This window comes from Carassius carassius, chromosome 8 (assembly GCF_963082965.1).
Source record: "Carassius carassius chromosome 8, fCarCar2.1, whole genome shotgun sequence".
NCBI lineage: Eukaryota > Metazoa > Chordata > Actinopteri > Cypriniformes > Cyprinidae > Carassius > Carassius carassius.
In genome coordinates, this window is record NC_081762.1 from 9,622,886 (window position 1) to 9,645,463 (window position 22,578).

General features: G+C 37.4%; 1 protein-coding gene across 8 annotated transcripts; it reads right to left on the reverse strand.

Annotated features, from left to right (window-relative positions):
• Positions 1-865: 865 nt before the first annotated feature.
• Positions 866-21,501, reverse strand: LOC132145198 (tropomyosin alpha-3 chain). Of its 8 annotated transcripts, none has more exons than XM_059556018.1 (10): positions 21,234-21,501; positions 20,145-20,270; positions 11,927-12,060; positions 11,705-11,822; positions 11,245-11,315; positions 9,449-9,524; positions 7,960-8,022; positions 7,153-7,222; positions 6,844-6,922; positions 5,644-6,034 (listed from the first exon to the last, which is right to left on the reverse strand). In XM_059556018.1, the coding sequence occupies exons 1-10, from the start codon at positions 21,345-21,347 to the stop codon at positions 6,031-6,033; spliced, it is 855 nt and encodes a 284-aa protein (XP_059412001.1). In that variant the 5' UTR covers positions 21,348-21,501; the 3' UTR covers positions 5,644-6,030. The 8 variants fall into 8 exon arrangements, with proteins under 8 accessions (XP_059412000.1, XP_059411998.1, XP_059412005.1 ...); XM_059556016.1 differs by lacking the exon at positions 9,449-9,524 and adding an exon at positions 10,795-10,870 and having other exon boundaries at positions 21,234-21,498; XM_059556017.1 differs by lacking the exons at positions 5,644-6,034; positions 6,844-6,922 and adding an exon at positions 866-2,133 and having other exon boundaries at positions 21,234-21,498.
• Between the last annotated feature and the right edge of the window lie 1,077 nt (positions 21,502-22,578).

The window sequence follows — 22,578 nt, forward strand, 5'->3', positions numbered from 1 at the left end:
AAGCCATTAGGAAAGCAGATTCCTGCACAGTTGCTGTGGTGATGAAGGCCAACCATAAACTTCCCTGTCTGTTTGGGGGCAAGAGCCGCCTTTGGAAATCAGAGAACGACGCACTCTTCTAGACTGCACTACTGAATTCACTCATGCACAACACTCATTTAGCCTAAATATACAGACTATTCACTATGTTTACCAATATAAGAAATGTACACACATCGAACAAAAGTTGGGGTCAGGAAGACATTTTACAGTTTTTGAAATGAGTATTGATTTAAAATAACTGTTGGCTATTCTATTTTAATGTAATTTCAGTCTTTAGTGTCACATGATCATTTTAATATATATTTGGTGCTTAAGTAACATCTCATTAACAATGTTTAAAATAGATTAATATATTTGCAGAGGATTTTTTGAGGATTAAAATAAATCATCTTACTGACCCAAACATTTGATCATTAGTGCGCACACACACCGTTTGCATTATTTAAAATGATTAAACTACTGAATCCAAGTACAGTAGGGTCTTACATGTCTAATCCTAATCATTTCAGAATGTTTTAAATATTTAAAAAAAAATATCTAAAATGTTAATTTTTGCTAAAATTTAAATGACCCGTATGTATAGGACTAAAAACTGAAAGCTGAAACTAGCATTTTCCCCATGACGAATAAACAGTACTGATGTCCATCTCGAAATTGTGATATTTGTCTCTAAAAAAATATCAGTGATTGTTTGAGAATGCATTTCGGAGTCTTTATTTCTAGAAACCACTCAACATATTGCTATATAAAATGGAAATAATCTGCATCTGCATTTGCAAGGAAACCAGAAGAGACCCAGATCCTGAAAAACACAGGGGTTCAGTGACAGTAAAAATCATGGTCTTTATTTTAAAAAAGAATTTAGGTATCGCATCACAAGATACAGACAGTAACAAAGTGATTACACATCATTGTGGGCTTTTTTTCCAGTTAAAACTATGTGTTCACCCCTATTAATCTTTATACTATAAAGTGTTACATTTCTCTCCCATTTACTGTGTTCATAATACATATTTAGATCTGCACGGCTTTTAGACCTTTTGAATCTGGCAGTGCCACTGCTTTAAACTCACAGAAAATAATAATAATAATTAAAAAAAAAATCTTTAACCTTTCTTCCCTGGGTAGTATATGGCTCTTTAAAGCAAATAAAACAAACTGAAGAACAAAACAGCCCGTCCTGAAGAAACCTTTACTTTCTCTGGCATGCTCTGCTCAAAAGAGGTCCACCATAAGCCCATAACAGTGCAGGATATCAAATAGTGGTTTGCAAAAGTAAATTTGTGTTAAAATGCAGGGGGATTAAACCCAAACAAATAACGCATATATTACTCAAACTCCAAATGGAAGCAAATGCTTTTAATAAAAAACAAAAAGGTCCTCGCGGCATGGTTGTACATACTGTTACAAGACCACATGATGTGGTTTTGGTACCACAACCTGTGACACCGACAAACAGGCAGCAGACACTTGTGAAGGATGAAGAGTGTGAAGAGGTTAGAGGAGAGCAGTGGATCAGCCACCAACAAGACCAGCAACAGGGGAAAATGGATCTAAAGCCAAGCTGACTGCTAAGAAGGCTTTATGGCACAAAATGTTATGTAAATCAGCCTCCAGTAGAATGAAAAATAATTGATGGTTTTGGCTGATGTGTGGAAAAAACTTGCCAGAATTGTAAAGCTCTGGTCAAGGACCAAAACAACAAAGAGCAACCCTAGGGTTAGCATATAAAATTTGACACTTGACACTAGTAATACCATAGTAGATTCTTCCTGAAATCACTTGGGATTTTCTGAGGAGATGAGCAGTGAAGCGTAAGTGCTCCAGAAAGATGAAAGTACTTTTGAAACAGAGAGGCACCACATTTTTGCTGGTTTGCAGTAGGAAAAGAAAAAAAGAAAAAGGGATCTGAAAAACAGAAGAATCAGATGTGAAGAGACAAAGAAACCAAATGAGATGAGGGTGTCAGGAAGGAAAGAGGGGGCTTTTTTCCTGCTCCAGGTCTTCCTTAGAAACTATTGAGCTCGCTCAGGGTCTGGTCCAAAGTGGCATGGATCTTGACGTTCTCCTCTTTAGCATCTCTCAGTTTCTCTGCAATGGAAAATATAATAAAAATCCCCCGAAAGACAGCAATAAATTAAGAACTGCTAAATCAGATTGTATTTTAACACTGTATGTGGTTTATTAGAAAAGTTAAGACTTCATTGGTTCTTTAATGAACCATTATAGATGGTTTTTAAGGCAACCATATTAGGTTATAAATTATATTTTTTGAAAATTATAGAGCATTTTGAGACCATAACTGGATACATTTATATACAATGTTAAGCTACCTTTACAAATCCTCTGTATCAGCATTATATTTGCACAACAGTTAACCTTTAATAAATACTACTTGTGAAAAGATTCAAATTTATGGCGATAGATATTGTATATAACATTCATCTCAAATAAGTTGGTTTTGTATCCCACAGTGTTAAAATTGCACAACACTGGCATGTCAATGCTTTGCTTTCACCACAGCACCGGGGTAAACAGAACGAAACGATAAACCAATTTTCAGAGAACTTGCAGCTGAACTAGAGCCTTTTAATTTTGCTTTCTGGCATCAGGTCATCTATTCAGACCTCAGAAAGACAAGGACATGTTTTTCAGTAGCTTGCTACAAGGCCACTGGGGTTTTTTTTGTGAATAGCTAAAATATTCCTTAATGTATTCATTTCATACCTTGATAAAAAAATCACATTGCTGTTGTTTGAATTATCTAACCTTCTCACATGTGCTGACAGCTGTTCAGCCATTTTGCCAGCTGGCTTCCATTTCTAACTATCTATAAAACCACTACATCTGCTTTTCTAGCCCCCTTCTGTTTTACAAAAAAAAAAGGGAGGCCAGCCAGTCAAATGAAAGGGAATTTCTGACAGTTAACTCTGTTATTAAAATAAATGGCACCACTAGAACTCAAAGTATCTTTATGGATTTTTACCTTAATGCCCCTAGTGCAAAATTAGCAGATTGTATTTAAAGGGATAGTTTAACCAAAAATTCTGTCATTAATTACTCACCCTCATGTCGTCCAGAAGACCTTCGTTCATCTTCAGAACACAACTGAACATTTTTGATGCATTCCAGGAGGTCTCTGACACAAGGATCCTTACACGATCAAGGCTCAGAAACATAGTAAGGACACGGTTAAAAATCCATGTGACATCAGTGGTTCAACCGTAATTTTACAAAGCTATGAGAACACTTTTTGTGCACAAAAACAAAAATAACGACTTTATTCAACAAGTCGTCTCCTCCGTGTTACCCTGTAGTGCCGTTGTAGAGAGTATCCACAGAATGTTAAACAATGTATGCAACGCATGTATGCGAATGTTGTTTATATTCAGATCAAAGCATAAACAATGTAAACAATATTCACATACAGTGCTGCTTACACAGAACAGCATACATTGTTTACGTATGTGACATTCTCCAAAATGGCGCTATAGGGTGATGCGGAGGAGACTAATTGTTGAATGAAGTCGTTATTTTTGTTTTATTTGTTGCTATATTTCTGAGCCTTGATCGTGTTAGGATCCTTGCGGTCTACGGGAGCTCTCAGAATTCATAAATATCTTAATTTGTGTTTGAAGATGAATTAAGGTCTTACAGGTTTGAAACGACATGAAGGTGAGTAAATAATGACAGAATTAAATTTTTGGGTGAACTAATTCTTTAACATTAGTTTGTGTAACGTCTCATTAGGTGAAACCCATTACAAGAAAAAAATGCATAAAGTGTTAAATATTACAAATATGAAGCATAACTTATTTAAGAACTTCCTCCAGTTGGCTCAAATATGTTGTGCATTTGTACCAGGGCTCTGAACTCAGAGCTCAGAAATTTTGACAGGTACAGAACCAGACAAACAAAATTGAAATCAAAATTTGAAGTTCCGAACAGAATCGAAAATTTGAAATGGCCATTAACCAGTTAATAACGTCATTTTATCATTCCATTTAATATTTGAAATTTGCTGTCAACCAATCACAAATTCCAATAGTACGGCATATGCAAATGTAATGCTGAAGCCAACGAGTGAAATGTCGCTCAGCTGTGAACTCATCATAGATAAGTCACCCTTAGAGTTTATCTGAGGATAGTGTGAGATGAATTCCACAGTTCAAACAGACCTGCAGCCAGCGCTTCTGTGAATGGAGAAAAGCGAAAGACCATAGGCTTACATAAAAAGGAATATAGGCATATACACTAAATATATTTCACTCAAATCATATTGACAGATTAACGAAACGATGTGCTAAATTACGGTTCATTGTCACACGTTCCAAAGTTTTCTGAAAGAAAAACGAAACAGCACAGAGTAGTTTTCTTAATTTTGCAAAAGCTTTACAGTTTTAATTATTTTGCAAAAGCTTGACAGCTTTGAGTAATGTCTTGCTTTTGTATAACCAACCAGCTTTGATATGACCATCACAGCGACACAACATAATTTTGCTATATTAAAGCCTGTTCATTATTAAAATAAAATGGAGTTAAAGAAACAAATAAAAAAAGTTACACTGCTCCGTTGTACAAAATGTTGCGCTCAGCGTGACCGTGCCTTACTGTATGTGTATAATATATATATATATATATATATAAAAATAATATTTTAGCATCCAGATACGTCGGGAACATGGAAACATTTGGGTTAGTGCCGAATGAGAAATGTAGGCAGCTTCACCTTAAATTAATTTGTTTTTGTATTGAGGTTTTTATAGCCTAAACTTTAGAGGATTTGTTTTGGAGAAAAACTAATAACCGTTTTAATAATGTTTGTAAACATTTTGCTTTAGACTACAGGCATTTTAGCCTTCATTATTTCGGAAAGTAATAGGGCTAATAAAATGCGACGTGAGCTGCAACTTAAGATCTTTTTTTTTTTTTTCACTCTCAAAAGGCAGTCTGTTTTTTTATTTTTTTTTTAAACAATGCAACAAACATTTTTAAATGTCATAAAAACACTTTGATGTCTTTAAAGTGTTGATAGACGTTTTTGGTAGCTTACATTTGGCCAAAATCCAGAAAAGATGATGCTGTATTGGATTTAGTGTGTTATTTGCTAAAGTTAGATCTCTATTTTTTCCTTTTCTTTTTGAGTAAAGAAAACGCTGTACTTTATTATTATGTATTATGTAGGCAAATTATAGGCAAAGAACATTGTTTTTTTTCAAAATAACGTTATTTACCGGTATTTCTTCCACCTGATACGGTTTCGGAACGCTAATAATATCAGAGGAACGCAGGAACAGATACGTTAAAATATCGATTCTGCTTTTAGTGAACCAATTAAAAAAAAAAAAAAAAAACATTTCTTTAAGCCCTGATTTGTACACAATCTCTTTTTGAATTTTTTTTCTCCAGACCTTCAAATAGATCACCAGTGATATTATTACCCATAGCTCAAACTCATGATTAATCAGAATTAGTGAAAGATATTTTTTCATGCTTCTATCTTTCAACCACAAGATATTATTCATGTGCAATCCAAAACTGGTAAACTGTTGATTGCCCATCACCAGCCCATTGCAATAAATAGAGACAAGCAGACATTCAAAAAAAAGAGCAGAGCTTTTTTTCCTTCTTTCAATAAACATGGACACAACAAGGCATGAAAAATACAGCAAGGGTCACAAGAGAGAGAAACAAACAACAAGTCTCTAAATGGAATGGAGAATAGAGTAGATAAGAGATCAGATGAGAACAGACATAAGAGGAAGATGTCGGGGGCAGAAAATGAATACCTAAAGAACAGGAATTCAGAAACAGAACGGGGCTTAAATAGAGAATCTGAAACAACAGACACGAGCGCATAGAAAAACGCACGGAAACAAGTGTACACAGGAGACCAGAGAAGTAGTAAGCAACAAATATGGACAGTCAGAGAAGAGGAAGAAGAATTTCTTGAAGTCACAGTCAGCTGCAGAACAGTCCAGAAACTCTTTATCTGTAAACAGACACCAACGGTGAACACCTCATGACAATAATTCTACATTTCAGAATAAGGAAAGCTGCAAACCGAACATGCAAGTGTTAACAAATGTCAATTCTTACATCAATAAAAGCCAAAGCTCTTAAAAACACCTCTCAAAACACCAATTTGCGGTTAAAAATTCTTAGTATTCTTAACATGAGCCATAAAAGGGACATATCGTGGAAAACAGAGTTGTTCAGGTCTGCAACAGGACATCCATGATCCAAAACGCCTATTTATAGAAAGCAAGCCATGAAATGGGCCGTTCATAACACTGCATGGTTACGAGGTCAGAACTATTAGTAAATTAACATGACCACCCATGTTTACATATCAACACTTTTAAGTATTCAGAAACATGGAAGGAGTGGGTATTAAGTCTCTTAAAGGCACAGCAAAATCAGCCTGTTTAATGGAGGATGGAGAAATGTCCCCTTTATCTGTATTTAAATATGAAACCACTTAAAACTGTTTGCATATTAGTTACTTGACGTGCACATGAGTTAGAATCACACTCAAGTTATTGCCCAAGTTATGACATCATTCACGCAAACTCAACGCAAAAGAAACTTTAAACGATGGCTCCTGTCAACTATTAACTCTTTGTGGCTGAGCTTTATACTATATAGTTAAAGTATACTATCTGAGATTATGAAGCTCAAGGTTAGGTTACCAATTCAGCCACGAGACTCAAAATCCGCCATTGCAGCAAAACTCGCTGACCTTGCAAAAGCAAACCGTAAGTAGCAGAGCTTCACACACATGCACAAGCCTGTATTTACATAGAGGTCATGTCGTTGAGGGCATGATCCAGCTCCTCACTAATGGCCTTATACTTGAGTTTCTGAGCGTAAAGCTCATCTGTTCACACACGGAAAGAAAGAGGACGGAAGAAGTCAGACGAGTGAGAGAGTATGAAAGAAAAAAAAAAAGAAACTAGGAAAAAAACAGCAAATAAAGATTATGAACGTCAAAGCAGACAGGACGGGGACAGGGAGATAACACTATGAACAGAGTATGACCAGTGTAAAAAATAAAAAGATCATATGGAATCCTAATAGAAGGAAAGTGTTAGAGAATGACAATCATACCTTCCAAATCATCAATGGTTTTCTCCAGTTTGGCCACAGACCTCTCGGCAAACTCAGCACGGGTCTCAGCCTAGCAGAGAAATACATGAGCAAAACTCTGCATAACAAATCAAAATAAAACCTACTGAAAATGTATAAGAAACATGACAATCCATCTAACAATTCTAAAGAGAAAATGTTACATTTCATAATGGAGAAGAGTGTCTCAAGTGGACGCAACACACCCTACAATTATAGGGAAGGACTACCAGTCTGTTAAACAATGGCAGATAGAAACTTGGAAAAGCAATTTTCCCGATTCTGTTAAGTACTGCCTTTAAATTTTACTCCTGAGAGTGAGAATTTTTTTTAAGACAATACCCATTTTGTTAAAAAAAAAAAAGATAATAATTCCATGCAACTAAGGTTACTGAAATTACACTTGGTTTAACCTAGGTCAAATCTTACCTAGCATTGGATATTTCAAATATTGTTGGCTCTTTGAATTGCTTTTGTTCCTCTTTGCTTTTGATAAAAACATCTGCTAACGGTGTACATGTAAATGTAACATGTTTGCAAGCAAAGTGACTTAATGAGGAAGCCCTAGTAACTCATTTCTCCATTTACTGATATAAGATTATAGGATTAGTGTACGTGGACATCTGTACTGGTGCTGATGGAAAGGTTTCAACGAGTTTGGCCAGTCACTGAACCACATAAACTAGTTATGAGGACAGATATAGTAAATAACTATAGACATTTAGTACACAAGTTAACATTAACTTTGACAGCCCTAATAGAAACCAAACCTTCATGTGAAATTCTCACCTCCTTCAGCTTATCAGTGAGGATCTTGATTTCTTCCTCATACTTGTCTTCCTTCTGGGAATACTGTAGGGAAAAAGAGGAGAATAAGTTGGGGTGGGGTCTTCTGAGAATTTTATAACACAGCATGCGCGCATACACACACACAGCGATTTCTGTATCTTGGGTTTGGCATCCTTCAAACAGACAACCGATTTCTTGACACTTTAACACTGACGTTTCTACAACAGCTCTTAAAGCGAAAAGTAACACAGCTGCCTGTTTTGACATTACGAGGCATGTTTTTCTCCCTTTTTTTAAGGGAAATTTCTATGCAGGCTGGCTGAGTCCTAGCCTGCTGTTGTTCTGCAAGGCTTGTGACATGATGGCTGAGATTGCCGCTGTGTGCTGCCAGAGCTTTAAACAGATCAGGACATGTGCGCAGGAATGCAGCAGCAACACCAACAAAACACCAGATATGATAAAAAAGGGAAAACCAGCCAGGATTCAGAATTCAAGGTGGAGAGACTTGCATAGTGCATGTCACATATATTACACACACACACACAAAAGATGATAATCCTTTAAATATATTTAGAATTTTTATTAAAATGCTATGGGTGATACCCAATAATGCCTGGTATTTAATATCCATACTATTCAGTCAATTTTACACAAAGTGATTTTAAAAAGTATTAATCAAGAATACAGTTATAACAGTATACATTTTTTTTTTTAAAGTACTTATTGGAGGGTGGGGTAGTAGACTTTCTATAGACTGTGGACTTTTAATAGTTTAACAAACACCATTACTTATGCAAACTCTGATGTGCATCAAACAACAGATTTGATTAGGGAAATAAATGAGATCAAATAATAGGATTCCATCAAAAATTCTTCTGTACTGTAACACACAGCATGCTGCAGAATCACATGCAAATGAACGGGCGTTTCTCTGTCATAAGTGGTCTCATGCAACACAGCATTCATTAGTGTCACTTCTGCTTTATTAGTCTAAAGACATCAGAGACCGGTTGTGCTTGATTCTGTAAGAAACCAAAATGGTGACACTTCATTTCATTATGCAACAATGCTTCAGGCATCTCTAAAGGTGATATTGGCATGGAAAGCGAGAGGGGGTCTTCACTGTATCCCAGTGTCCAATTACAGCTTTTTCTTGATGTAATGGTCTACCGCTGTAATCTGGTCCGACATATGTGGCCTTTTGCTTCAGATGATGATATACGGCCATACACCAGGCAAAATGTCATTTGTAAATGAGAGCGTTCGTGTTATGCTCACATGACCAGTTAGATCACTGGTTTGGTAATTAGGAAGCTTATATTTGATTGTCTGGAAGGCAATTTGCAAGGAACATTTGTGGGGATTGAATCAGAGGGCCTTAGAGGGTTAAAAAAAACAAAAAACAAAAAAAAAAAAAAAACCAACAACATGAACACTGCAACCAGTCAGAGATTGTGCAGAAGGAAACACACACACACACACTCCCTACCTTCTCAGCCTGGGCCTCCAAACTCTTAAGATTGTTGGTGACATTTTTCAGCTCCTCCTCCAGCTCAGCGCATTTGCTATATACAGAGCAGCCGTTTTGATTTTGAAGGAAGCAGAAAAGAAAGGGGCACAGGGCAAAGGGAAGACATGAAGACAAGCCACCAGCAGTGACTGAGTAATAGAGATGTTAAACACATGAACAGCAGAAGAGAGGCCTTAAATGATTGGCTGGGAGGGAAAGTTCACTTAAAAATAGTACTTGAACTCATGTCATTTAAAACTAATATCACTTCCTTTCATCTGAAAACACAAAAATATGATATTTTGCAGCCCTGCTTGCACATGAGCATAAAATGAAAGATTTATGAGCTCTAAAAATGACAAAAGATTTGATTAAATAAATGCATCCTTCGTGGAGAGGTTTTTTTTTTTTTTATGTTGACTTTGAGCTAAATCATTTAAATGCGGTCCCTGAATGGCTGGTGTATGTATAATTTGTTTCAAGGAATATAGTGCACATGGCATAAACAACTTTTGTAGTACTTGTCATTTTTGGAGCTTGAAAGCCCACATCATCATATGAAAAACAGGAAAATCTGCAAACTATCTGCTTAGTTACACAGTAGAATCCTAAGCGTTTCAAACAACATGAGTAAATAATTTACATTTTTGGATAAATTATTTCTTTTAAGTTTGTAAGTGTATTTGTGTTGTCTTCCTTTGCCAAAAGTGCTTGGTTTTGGACCTATTGCACATATGGAACATCTAGTAACCCTCAGTTTATTTGATACTGTGTGGTGATGTGTGCAGAGTTTGTGTGTCAAGGAAGCAAAACTAGTGTGATTCTAAAACTGAAAGCTGTCATGAGCTGTTCTGAGCAGTTTGTTTTGGAACATGGACACATAGGTTTTGGCTTTAGGCAGAGAAGACATAAAAACGCACAGCGACTGAAGCGTGTTACATGCAAATCATTCCACTATCAAGGAAACTACTCATGCAGTTTAAGCAAGAATGATATCTTGAAGTGGATGGTTAGATGAGTGGAAGGAAGGTGGAAAGATGGATGGATAGGGTGGAAAGATGAACCAGGTAAAACAGTAGAAGCACAAGATTTAAAAACGGCCAGTGCTGGAGGGAGGAGTCCTGTTTTTTACTCTTCTTGTTCCTTGCTAGTTCACTTGCTCACTTTCATTTAAGTATTCAAAATCCAGATCCAGCTAGAAAGCAACTTCTCCCAATTGTCTGTGCATCCCACGTCTCCAACAAACACATAAGTGGCCACATAACATCCAATACATTTAAACACAGAATTTTGCAACTAGTATATATATATATATATATATATACCTTCTCATCTGAGGCCTGCAGAGACTTCAGTGTCTGGTCAAGACCTCTCAGCTCCTCCTCCATCTGCTTGACATGGCTGTTAGTTTGAGTGGGGAGGGGAAGGTATGTCAGGTCAAAGGTCACACATGCCCAAACACAAATGAGAAGGGAGGGGGGCATATGAATTTGAGGGGATGGAGTCAAGCCAATGAATTCACTCACACACACACACACACACACACTCTCCCTCGCTCACATACACAAAGAAGGATTATGGTTATGATAGAGCATTCCAATTGTCATGCAAAATGAGGCATTTTCTCACGCTGAGAGAACAATGAATTTGAGTTTTTATAGGACTAAATGGACACTAAGAAAAAAATATGAGCTAAAGGAGGACAGTATGTGTGGTCTGTACTTAAAATAAATGTGTTTGATTATGTATATTTTGATTTTGAATCTGAAATTAACCTCTCAGCAAGCTCTGCTCTCTCCTCTGTACGCTCCAACTCTCCCTCAACGATCACCAGCTTACGAGCCACCTGTAACACATTAATAATTCATTGTCAATATTTTGTCATAACTTTGAACGTTAACTTTATGCAATATTAAATCTAACTGAGGAATATGGTGTAGTTAAATTAGCTATCAAAGAGGTTTCTGTGAATTTTAATAAAGCTGATAATAATTATTAATTAAAAAATTATAGTAATATAAATTATTAGATGAAGAAAAGAAAATATAGAATTTTTGCCTTGGCAACTGAAGTAACGCTTGGGTTAAAATGCCAATGACTAAACCAGAATTTTTTTTTTTCATTAATTAAATTAAAAATAATATCAAATAAAAACCTTAAAAATAACTGCAAAAAAATTAAAATAAATAAATTCAAATATTAATAAAACGTTTATAATAACACTGGTTAAATTACCTCCTCATATTTGCGGTCGGCCTCCTCAGCAATGTGCTTGGCCTCCTTGAGTTGGATCTCCTGGAGCTCCATCTTCTCCTCATCCTTCAGAGCCCTGTTCTCAATCACCTTCATCCCTCTATTCCATAGAGGGAGAGAATTAAGCGAAAATAGGGCAAGTTAGGGTGGGAAGAATGAAGATACATCACTCTGAATGCGTATGCCTGACTAGGGCACACTTACCTCTCGCTCTCATCTGCGGCCTTCTCCGCTTCCTCCAGCTTCTGCAGGGCTGTGGCCAGTCTCTCCTGAGCACGATCCAACTCTTCCTCAACGAGCTGGATACGCCTGTTCAGAGAAGCCACCTCTGCCTCAGCCTACAATGCAAACATGACAAAACGACAGGAGATTAGTACAGATACACTATTCCACTGAACTCCAAGGGCCACTCGGGGAGCGTGATACGAGATAAGAAACAGGAAGATGAGGAAACACCGGGATAATCTAAGAACCAAGACGACTTGGCGACAAACGTGGAGTCAAAACTGGAAACTGGAACCAATGAGGCAATGGAAAAATGTCATGTGGTGGAATCATCTGGGAGCTTCTGCTTAAGCAGATCACCACTATGTTTGCAATGGGCAATTATTTTGTGATGAGTGTGTAGAGTGACTAAAATTGTTTAAGCAAGGCGGCACTATAAACAATGCTCTGACTAAGGATAGGGATTACTCAAATAATTGTTCCAAACATAATTTTATCATGGAACATGTCACACTCTTTGAGTTATGGACATGAATGCTGGTTTAAGTCGTGGCCTAATGGTTAGAGAGTTTGACTCCTAAACCTAGGGTTGTGGGTTTGAGTCTCGGGCTGGCAATACCATGACTTAGGTGCCCTTGAGCAATGCATCGAACCCCCAGCTGCTCCCCAGGCACCGCAGCATAAATGGCTGCCTACTGCTCCGGGTGTGTGTTCACAGTGTGTGTGTGTGTTCACTGTTGTGTGTGTGCACTTTGGATGGGTTAAATGCAGAGCACAAATTCTGAGTATGGGTCACCATACTTGGCTGATGTAACATCACTCACATTAAAACAAGTTGCTTACTGAAGAAATGTGTGCTATGACTTTCTAATGTTCAACCAGTGGACGGAAAAGAGACATAGTGGTGGGCTTTTTTGACTCCAATAAGCAGTCATTCACAACACCATTGCACCTTCCTAGCCAGACCCTAGCAACCATATAACAACCAAAAACATCATGGGAATGGGCTTTTGACTTTTGAGCGTACCGAGGCCTCTTGGGGCTCCAGCCTTACCAAGTTAATATGTACCTAGACTCTTTAAAACACGTCAAAATCTCTTCAGACTGAATTAATTACAAGGTTATCAGTTTAATTCTAGCAGCAATATCTGAAATGGCTATTAGTATTGTCAGAAACTACAAATCTTTTTTGTATGGGAAGCAATTGTTTCATTCATTAGAACGACTGAATAAGGAGGGGCACTTCTACAAGTTTATAGAAATTAATTAACATTTAATAAAAATACTGAAGATTTACATGGTTTATACAGAAACATCGACAGTCTAAAACCACTGACGATTTTACTCTGTGGTCCCGAGGCGCAAAATCAGGTTAACAGTCGCGCGGCCCGCCCCTCGTCAGCTGAGAGACAGCGCTCGTGCACAACTTCCGGTTATGACGACACCACTAACAAACACTGGAGTTTCGCTCCTAATAAGGACTGAGGAATCTAAAGTCTGCGGGCTGAGTTCATCTCACTGAATGCCAATGAGACGGATCACACGGTTGAGTGATAAGCGACGTAAAACAAAAAAAAACATCCAACCCAGACAGGCGAGTGTCTAATTCAATTAAAACTCACAAAAGTAGCCAAATGTAAAAATAGGCTACCAACACAGCCCAATATATGTGAACAACTCAAAGTCCCAAGATGAGCACCTGATGAACCAGTTAACGTGCTCGAATGATAACGTACAGATGACGCAAAGCACTATTTATCACAGAATTACACAAATTAATGGTTCTAAACAGAACCAGACAAGAATGAGTGATTCAGCGGAAACTATTTTGTTACTTCCTTTAGGCCTCACCAGTAAAAATCCAGCAAACAGTGTGAGACTAAGAGGATGAGCTAAAAAACATTTGAGGTTAGCACATCTAAGAACGCAAAGTGACATGTCTTCGCACGATATTTGCATTGCTATACGTCAATATATCTCTAGGTTTTGCATTTCTTTAATTAACTGTAAACGCGGGTAACCTACAAACGAAAATCTTCAATGAAGACGACGAGTCAATTTGTGCATTAGCTTGTAGGTTTTGCAATAACCAGCCCATCTCTTCTCAGACTAGTTGGTTTAAAATAAGCACATCGTTGTCACGGACCACCCTTAGCGCATACGTAATGTTTATTAGATATCGAATAAGTTTAATATGGTTAAAAAAACATGTTGTTCGTACAGGGCGTTGAATCTGGTCGTGAAAGTAGAAACGCACGATGTGTTGCACAAATGCATATGATACAACGTAGCGACTGTGTAGAGAAATGAGACGATTTAAGGTGAATAAATGTATCGGGGTGATTGATACACTTGATTGATACACACATTGATACACTTACCTGCTCCCTGGCACGCTTCTCTTCTTCGACCTGTCTCTGTAGAATCTCGGCCCTTTCTTCTGCCTCATCTGCCTGCTGTTGTAAAACTTTGATCTTTCTCTTCACTGCATCGATGCTGTTGGATCCGGCCATTGTAATGTGTTACTTTAGGAGTAGTGTGGACAGATAAATCAGATTCCTCTCGAGCAGTGTAGTGGACCGAGCCGCGAAGACAAGGAGAGAAAAAAAACTGTCCAAGGAAGGCACCAACGCCCCGCCAACAAGTCAAACACAGAGCGAGTGAAGTAACGCGAGGATCAGATGTTTCACGCGCTCGTCTCTTTGATTGGACCGAGGTTTCCTTGTATTTTATTAGATAGAAATAATTGTGTTTTGTAAAAAGAAAATCAGGAACGAGATATATAATCTCGGCCAGGAGGTTGTGAGGCTGAATTTAGCGCGAGCAAAGAGGTGTTAAGCTTTTTGATGTTCAAGCAGGCGTTCGGTTTCTCATTCGAATTAATGAATGGGTTTTTAATGTCATGAAGTCTTTCTTCCCTCCCCTTGCTTTTTCTTCACCCAATTTGCTCAGTTGCCTGAACTCTTCCTTTTTTTCGGCTCACTTCCGGATACCCCACCCAGTCCCCAACGGTTTAAGGACTGAGAAATGTGGTGTTAACTGATCCTGGATCAGCGGCAGCGCAGAGTCAGGTCCTAGCGGAACTGGTCCAAGGTTGATCTCCGGTCAGCAGGGGTTTTTCTGCGGTCTGCGTAATTCTTCCGGAAGAGCCACCCTTGTTTTACACGTGTCCTGGCCAGGTAGATGACGTACAGCGAATAAATCATTGGCATTCCAGGCCACTCCTTAAAATCCAGGGATGAGCTCGCTATTGTGATCATTAGGATGTTAGGAATTTTGAGAAGGAATTTGAGTTCATTTTTTTAATATGGTAAAAATTATAAGCTTAAGTTCGTGACTCATATTTTTGAATGACCTTCAATAATCATGATTTGCAATGATTCTTATTCATGGTAGCTCAGTTGTTCTCAGTAGGGGTCGGGCCTACTTAGGGTGACAACTTTAAATTATTTAAAATAAGTTGTCTTAAAATGCTTTATCACTTTAAAAAGTATACGTTTAAAATGTAAAAACAAACAAAAACCTTTATTTATATAGTGATTTATTCAATACACAGCTTTAGGTATTAAAAAGTGAAGTAACATAATGAGTGATGCTAAATTCAAGTATAAGACCAATCTAAATTCTGCTGTAAAGTAGCTATAAAATACAACAATGTTGTTATTCAGCTTGAGTCAGTTCAATGTTGATTCAGTTCGGTTCAATATCAGTTGACGATACAAAATTTGTTAATTGCTAACAAATTTGATTCCGTTTTTAAGCAACTAGACAATAGTGGCATCATTCAACTCAGTTCAGTCCAAGTTTTGTTCATATCCAATAGCGTCTGTGCAGTCAAATCAATGACGTTACTGAATATTATATGTCTTTAAACCCCAACTAAGCAAGCCAAAATGGTTAATGTTAACACAATCGATGCAAATTAATAAAGCAAAGTAATGTCAACACGATCAGTTAGTACCATATCATAATGAAATGATTCATTATTACATTTTGGTGCTTCTCTGACAAATAAAATGTGTTTTGGTCTTAAGTGTCATCTGTAAAACTTCAGAATCAGCATCTGCTGAATAATGTCTGGCATATTTTGGCTGTAAACGAGAACAAGCAGTGTTACAAATCCTTTACTAGTCATTACGTGTATTGTCAGAGTCAAAGTAAGTTCCTGTGCTCTTGAGCAAACAAACCCTGATTCAGAGAAATGACAAAACCACAGTCATATATTTTAATGTGTCAATATGTCTGACAGAAGGCCGCACTGGAGTGATAACACAAGTTTGGACATTGATAAATCTGTTGTTCGCTTGCCTGTAATAGAAACAGACCAAATGGTTTGACTTCTATTTTAGTTTTTAACTAACATTCATGCCATAATAATAATAGTAATAATTATTATCATCATCATTATTATTATTACAACATTAATGATTACATGTAATACCAGATATTACATTTAAATACTTTTATATTATATGTTTTGTTTGTATGGTTGTAGTTCAATCATTTTTTACTTTTTGTTTAAAAGAAGTAGAGATAAATCAATAATCACAATTTCTTCGGCATATATAAACAAAAATAACCAGCATTGGTAGCAAAAATATTGGCAGATTTCTAGTATATGGGCCTGCCATAGATATTATATATAGATTATTTGTGTTGTGCATTGTTGGACTGTGTTAAGTTGTGTGATAGCTAATACAAATGTTTTTTATTATTATTATTATTTTTTTTTAATAACTTTTGAGGAATAGATATTGAAATTGAGAAATTTGAACAATGCGTAACTGCATCTTTCTGTTAATTCAAATAGTCTGACATTGTGATTTAGATGTCAGACTATTGAAAGATTCCATTATAGTTACCCACTGCATTACATGAGTGTCATAAAAAAGAATCCAGTGAACACGCTGAAGTCACATGTTTGGGCAAAACTGAACAAGACTATAGTAATGTTGCATGTCTGTCTGTGCAATCTTTCTGATATCCGTACATTGTGTCCTGAACACTGTTTAAAGTATGCCCTAAGCTATGGTTTTATATGTTGATTGTAATTCTTACTTCAAAGAATTTTAATATTGACAGACAATAACAGTTTACTCAGATCAGTGTTAAAGGTAAAGGAATGTTGACTGATCCTGAATCATTCTGCTTTAGAAATGCACCGCAAAATCAAGTTGCGTCATCATTTCCCGTTTCACCCCTCCCGCCTCCCTTCACTAGTGTGGGACAGGCACTTTTTATCATATGTTGCCCCCATTTCACCAGATGATGGCGCTAGATGATCAGGATTGACACAGCATGAACCTCCACTCATTTGATCATAAACTATTTTTCAGTATGCTTGATATTCTGCTTGTCTTTCATTTTCTATATATAAAGGAGTGAGAAAACGTTTAAAAGTTTGAGGTCAGGAGATTTTGAAATAGTCTCTTATGCTCAACAAGGCTGCATTTATTTCATTAAAATATACAGTAAAAACAGTAATACTTTGAATATATTTTAAATGTGACATTTTAATGTTCTTATGATGGCAAAACAGAATTTTCAGCATCGTTACTTTACTCTTCTGTGTCACATGATCCTTCAGAAATCATTCTGATATGCTGATTTTCTCAAGAAACTTTTCTTATTAATGTTAAAACAGTTGCACCATCTAGTATGTTATTGTGAAACTAATGTGTGGCAACTTTTTTGTTGTTGTTTAAGATTTAATCTACTGTGATAAGAAATGAAAAGTGACAGAACTGAGCATTTGAACTCTTACTGAGAGTGTTTTAGTCTGGGCTGATAGAAAAACTGAGACTTGTGTCTGTAATGGCCTTTTGACTTAAGGTTATAGGTGACGAGGCTCAAGGCTTGACATTCTGACCTCAAGACACACTCACATAAACACATGCTCACTTACATCAACATGGTAAGACCCACTCATCCACCCGCAGCAGCTGGACACATATTTCCATAAGCATTTGGGAGGCCCAAGAAACTGTGGCAATGTTCTTAGTATTTCAGTTCTACATTTATGGATGTATGCATACATTTTTGCACAAAGGTTGTATCTATCCTCAACCTCTCACATTGTCACCATGATTGCTCTGGACACTGGTAGGATGCTATAGCTCTATTAAAAGGATACACCCCCAGATTGAAACCGGATCACTGTGTCTGCTCGGCCTGTCTGTCAAGCTCACACTGCATGATGATGAGTGACTAATTGGACTCCAAATTACCACTTAATCCAACTGGGTTTATTGCAAAACACTTTTTAACTGTGTACGTTAGCAAGATAGTGATAGCTTGGTGGTAAAGATTTTTGGCATAAGGTTTGGATGAAAATAGATTTCAAAGCAACAGCTGTAATGAAGGCAACCCACACTCACCCTCTGTTTGGAGCTGTTCTCATGCTGCTTGTCTGATTAGTGGTTGCCAGATTCAAAACAATAAATCCTACTTGTATGACAACGTTATATTACAGCATGTCTCCTTATGGTTCTGACATGAAATCTTTTTCTGCTCCCCCTCTCTCTGTGAGGTCAGAGATGATCTCCTAGCCTGTCAAGCTAGAGTTCAGCTGGTTTAGATGGTAAACAAACTGGTAAAGTGCTCCTAACCTCTCTAAATCTAGCCAACGGACAGATTTAAGCTGTGTTTTTTTTCCATTTACTGTTTTTTTATTCTAGATAAAACAATACAATATCTTACTACCTCTCTCTCTTTTACACACAGTCTTCAAAGCCTGTGGTATTCAGTCCATCTTCTGAAGGCCGAATTTTATGACAACAGGTGTGCCGGATATATCCGGAGCCCAGAACAAAGGGACAGCGACAGGCAACAGATAGACATACTTGGTGTAACAGAGTTGAGCGTGATGCCACAGCCTTAGTTTAGAAGTCAAAGAAAGAGTCAAGTTACACAATGGTTAACAATGAGTTGCCTTTTTCTTAATTGAAATGAATCAGTTCTTGAGATGTATATGTATGAAAGCATTAGCAAATTGTCGATGTTGATAAAAGCTAGTATTTTTCATAAACACTTCAGAAGAACAATACTAAAAATGCACAAAGCTTTAAACTTCTAATAAGAGTCTGTTCAAGCCTGGAGTGTTAATTCTTCTGTTCATTGTGTTCCTCTCACAAACACTGATTTACAGCCCTTGCTGCTAAATCAGCTGTCTCAAGGTAGTAATTTTCTCACTGAGGCCTGCAGGCAAGAGTGCGCAGAATATCACCCACACGTTTTGTCCCCTCATGTGTGAGTTATGGATAAGTTGGGAACCAAGAACTTATTCGGATTCAGAATAAACCAGTTCAATTAAAAAATAAAATGAAATTAGATTAAATTAAATTAATAAATTAAATAAAAATTGCCTACCGGGACTAAATGACATTCACTTAAGGATTCTCCAAAGTACATTTGTCTACCAGTGTGGACAGAATACCACAAAATAGCACATTTGAAATATAAAAGAGTTCCTTTATTTAGTGTCCCCAAAACATTGCTACTGAATTCTGAATTACAAGTCGAATCCTGAACGAATGACTCTAATGAGCCGGGTCTTTTTAGTGAATCAACAACATGCAGCGCTACAAGTGTAGTACAGTTCTTGAACAAATGACTCTTACGAGCTGATTCTTTTTAGTGAATCGACAACATACAGAGCAGTGTTGTCTGATTCTGCACAAATGATTCTCCTGAACCGTTTATGGAGTGAATGAACAACATACAGCGCAACCATTGTAGGCTATTAGTATAGCTATTTGTTCTCAAACGAATTACTCTAATGTGTTGATTCTTTTTAGTAAATCAAACACATACAGCTTAGCTCACTGTGAAACCTGACTGGTCATATGGCATTGTGTAAACACATTATGTGCATTGTCATAAGTGAAATAAATGAAATATATATTTTTTATTGTTTATTTTTTGTTTATACAGTATAGTGTTTTTTAATATACTATAGGTTTAGGCCAATTATTGAACTGCATTCATGCTGCCTCTAAAAAGATTGTGAAAATTGTGAAAAAAAAAAAAACATTGATGTGAGGAAGTTAGTCTGGCAAGATGACATTGCTGTCAAAAAAGGGGGTAGTGACAGTGTCAGCTGTGGAGGAGTGAATGGAGAGAATGAGAGGAATGGAGGTTTAAGTGTTGCATTAGTGTTTGTGTGTGATTTGGTGCTTTCGGATCATCAATCACTCACATCTGCAGCTTTCTTCTCAGATATCTCCAGTTTCTCCTGGGCATCCTTCAGGGCCTCTGAGTATTTATCCAACTCATCTTCAGTTCCCTTCAGTTTCTTCTGCATCTGAATCAGCTCATCCTCATGCTGGGAGAAAGAAAGAAAGAAAGGAAATATGAGAGTGGAGGTTATAGAAAGAGAGGGGGAGAGAAATATTACCGGTATGAAATCATCCACTATTATACAACTTCACACATACCCTCGTACCCCCATCACGTCTGCCTCAAGCTGGTACATAGCAACACTTTCCAGTGTCTTTTTGCCCTTGAGGTGATGAGTTCAGATATGCAGCTTACCAAAGCTATAACTTGTCTAAATGTGAATATAAATACCCTCACAGGCAACCCAAAACTTTCACACATCCTCAGCCCTATCCCCAACTCCCTTCTCCATCTCTCGCTAAGACTCTGTTTATCCGCCCTGCATTCTTTCAGTGGCAGATCACAGGCTTGCAATTGCTACAAAGTGCTGGGGTCAGTATCATAGACTTCATATATCAAGCCTTGGTGCTGGGCGCTTGTTTTCCAAGAAGGGTTTTAAGCAGTTGTCAGCAATGACCAGGTGCATTATATATATTATATACTCAGATAGTCCAATCAAAAGCGAAAGTTCTGGCATAATTTACTCCTCTCAAGTATGGGTTTCTTTCATCTGTGGAGCACAAAAGAAGATATTTTGAAGAATGTTGGTAACCAAGGAAGTCAATGGGACATTCAATATATCTTCTTTTGGTTTCCACAGAAGAACGAAGGTCATACAGGTTTGGGAATGTTCATTTTTGGGTGGACTAGGCCTTTAACAAATGCAGATATTGTAAAATGACTTAGATCTTCGTCTCATATTCAGATCGGTTTTGGTCCAGAATGAAAAAAGTGGGTCTGTGGTGCATTAAGCATTCAAACCGCATCTTAAATTATTAAACATTTGGTCCCCCAATTTAAAAAGCTCCCTCTAAACATCAGCACTGAAATGAAGCATCTCCAACCTGTCCCATTTAGTCAATATAAGTTTTAGTTTTCTCAACCTTTGACCTTTCCACCTCCGCCTCACCTGTTTGCTTCTGTCCTCAGCTGCTTTCCTGTCGGTCTCTGCTTGCTCGGCCTGGTCCAGAGCGTTCTCCTTATCCAGTTTGAGCATCATCATCTTCTTCTTAACGGCTTCCATCTTAGCGTCTGTGAGTAGGGCTCACGGTACCAGAAACAGAAAGTGGCAGTGCAGTAGATGTGGGCTAGTGGTTTAGGAACAGGAGCTGGTCAAGCGAGGAACGTGGACAGAATAAGAGAGAGAGGGAGTAAAGTGGAGAGAGACCAAACTCAGCCAGGGATAGTGGGAAGGCATTTATATCTTGGGGCATCAGGCCACGCCCGGTTTCGAATAAACCCCGCCCACTACCCATTATAGCACACCTAATACAGTCATGTTTGGGGTCTGATGTGGCGATGATGTAGTGATGTGATGTTGCTTCTCAGGACCTTATCATAATTAACTATATGTTGTCAGCAAACTATAAATTCACTCCAGAAAGCTTTCACTTACATATTTGTTTTTTTCTTGTACACCTATTTTTTTCATCCTTCTCTTCTTAAAGATCATTCCATTCTGAAAGAATGAACTGGAAGATATGACACAACAAAGACAAGAATGGACGTCAGTGGACAGAGCTGTGGTTCGGCTATAATAAGACAAAGCCACTATGTTTGTGACAGGCACAGGTGTGTGTGTGTTACATTACTCGCATCCGCAGCTGCCCTGTTCCTTTTATGGCTCGTCAGTCGCCACAATGACAGCTTTTTTTCTAATGTCAGACACAGTTCTATCATTAACTTGCCTGACCACGTATAACAAGGCTTTGGGGAATCACACTTGATGTGGTGAAATTGCCTTTGGAATGCAACAGTCCCAAACACACTGCCATCTAGATGACTTATCTTTCTATATAGTTATTCATAGAGCAAAATGCTTATTTTAGTAGTCAACGGTAAGTATAAGGTTTTTTATTAAAATGTAAATGCAGAAAAAAAATCTATATTTTTGACTATGGTGTAAAATAGGTTACATTAAATCTAGAACAGATTTTCACATCATTCATTCATCTGCATTAGATTAACAATATTTGAATTTGAATATGAAAGCAAATTTTTCTAATAGTAAAAGTCATTCATTTGCATCTTTAACTATAAGTTCCATTAAGCTCTTGCTGATGTAAAGGGACAATGATGGTGTCAGGTTCTGGACAAGCAGACTATTTTCAGCCGGGGGGAAGGGAATAAGGTTGCAACTCATTGTTCAAGAACAAATAAAACAGATTTAGTTTGGTTGTATTTAGATTTGCTTAATGTATTCAGAAAGGAAGAAGCTATATTTTGAAAGTTTACATAAGTGAGTGCTTTATAAA

Bases quoted from the DNA above. Each gene is read 5' to 3' on its own strand.
- LOC132145198 (XM_059556017.1), bottom strand. From the start codon at position 21,347: ATGGAAGCCGTTAAGAAGAAGATGATGATGCTCAAACTGGATAAGGAG. The intron at 20,271-21,233 runs GTGAGGCGGAGG...TCTTTCTCCCAG, and splicing joins CTGAGGACAGAAGCAAACAG to CATGAGGATGAGCTGATTCA. The intron at 7,223-7,959 runs GTGAGAATTTCA...TTTCTCTGCTAG, and splicing joins TCACTGATAAGCTGAAGGAG to GCTGAGACCCGTGCTGAGTT.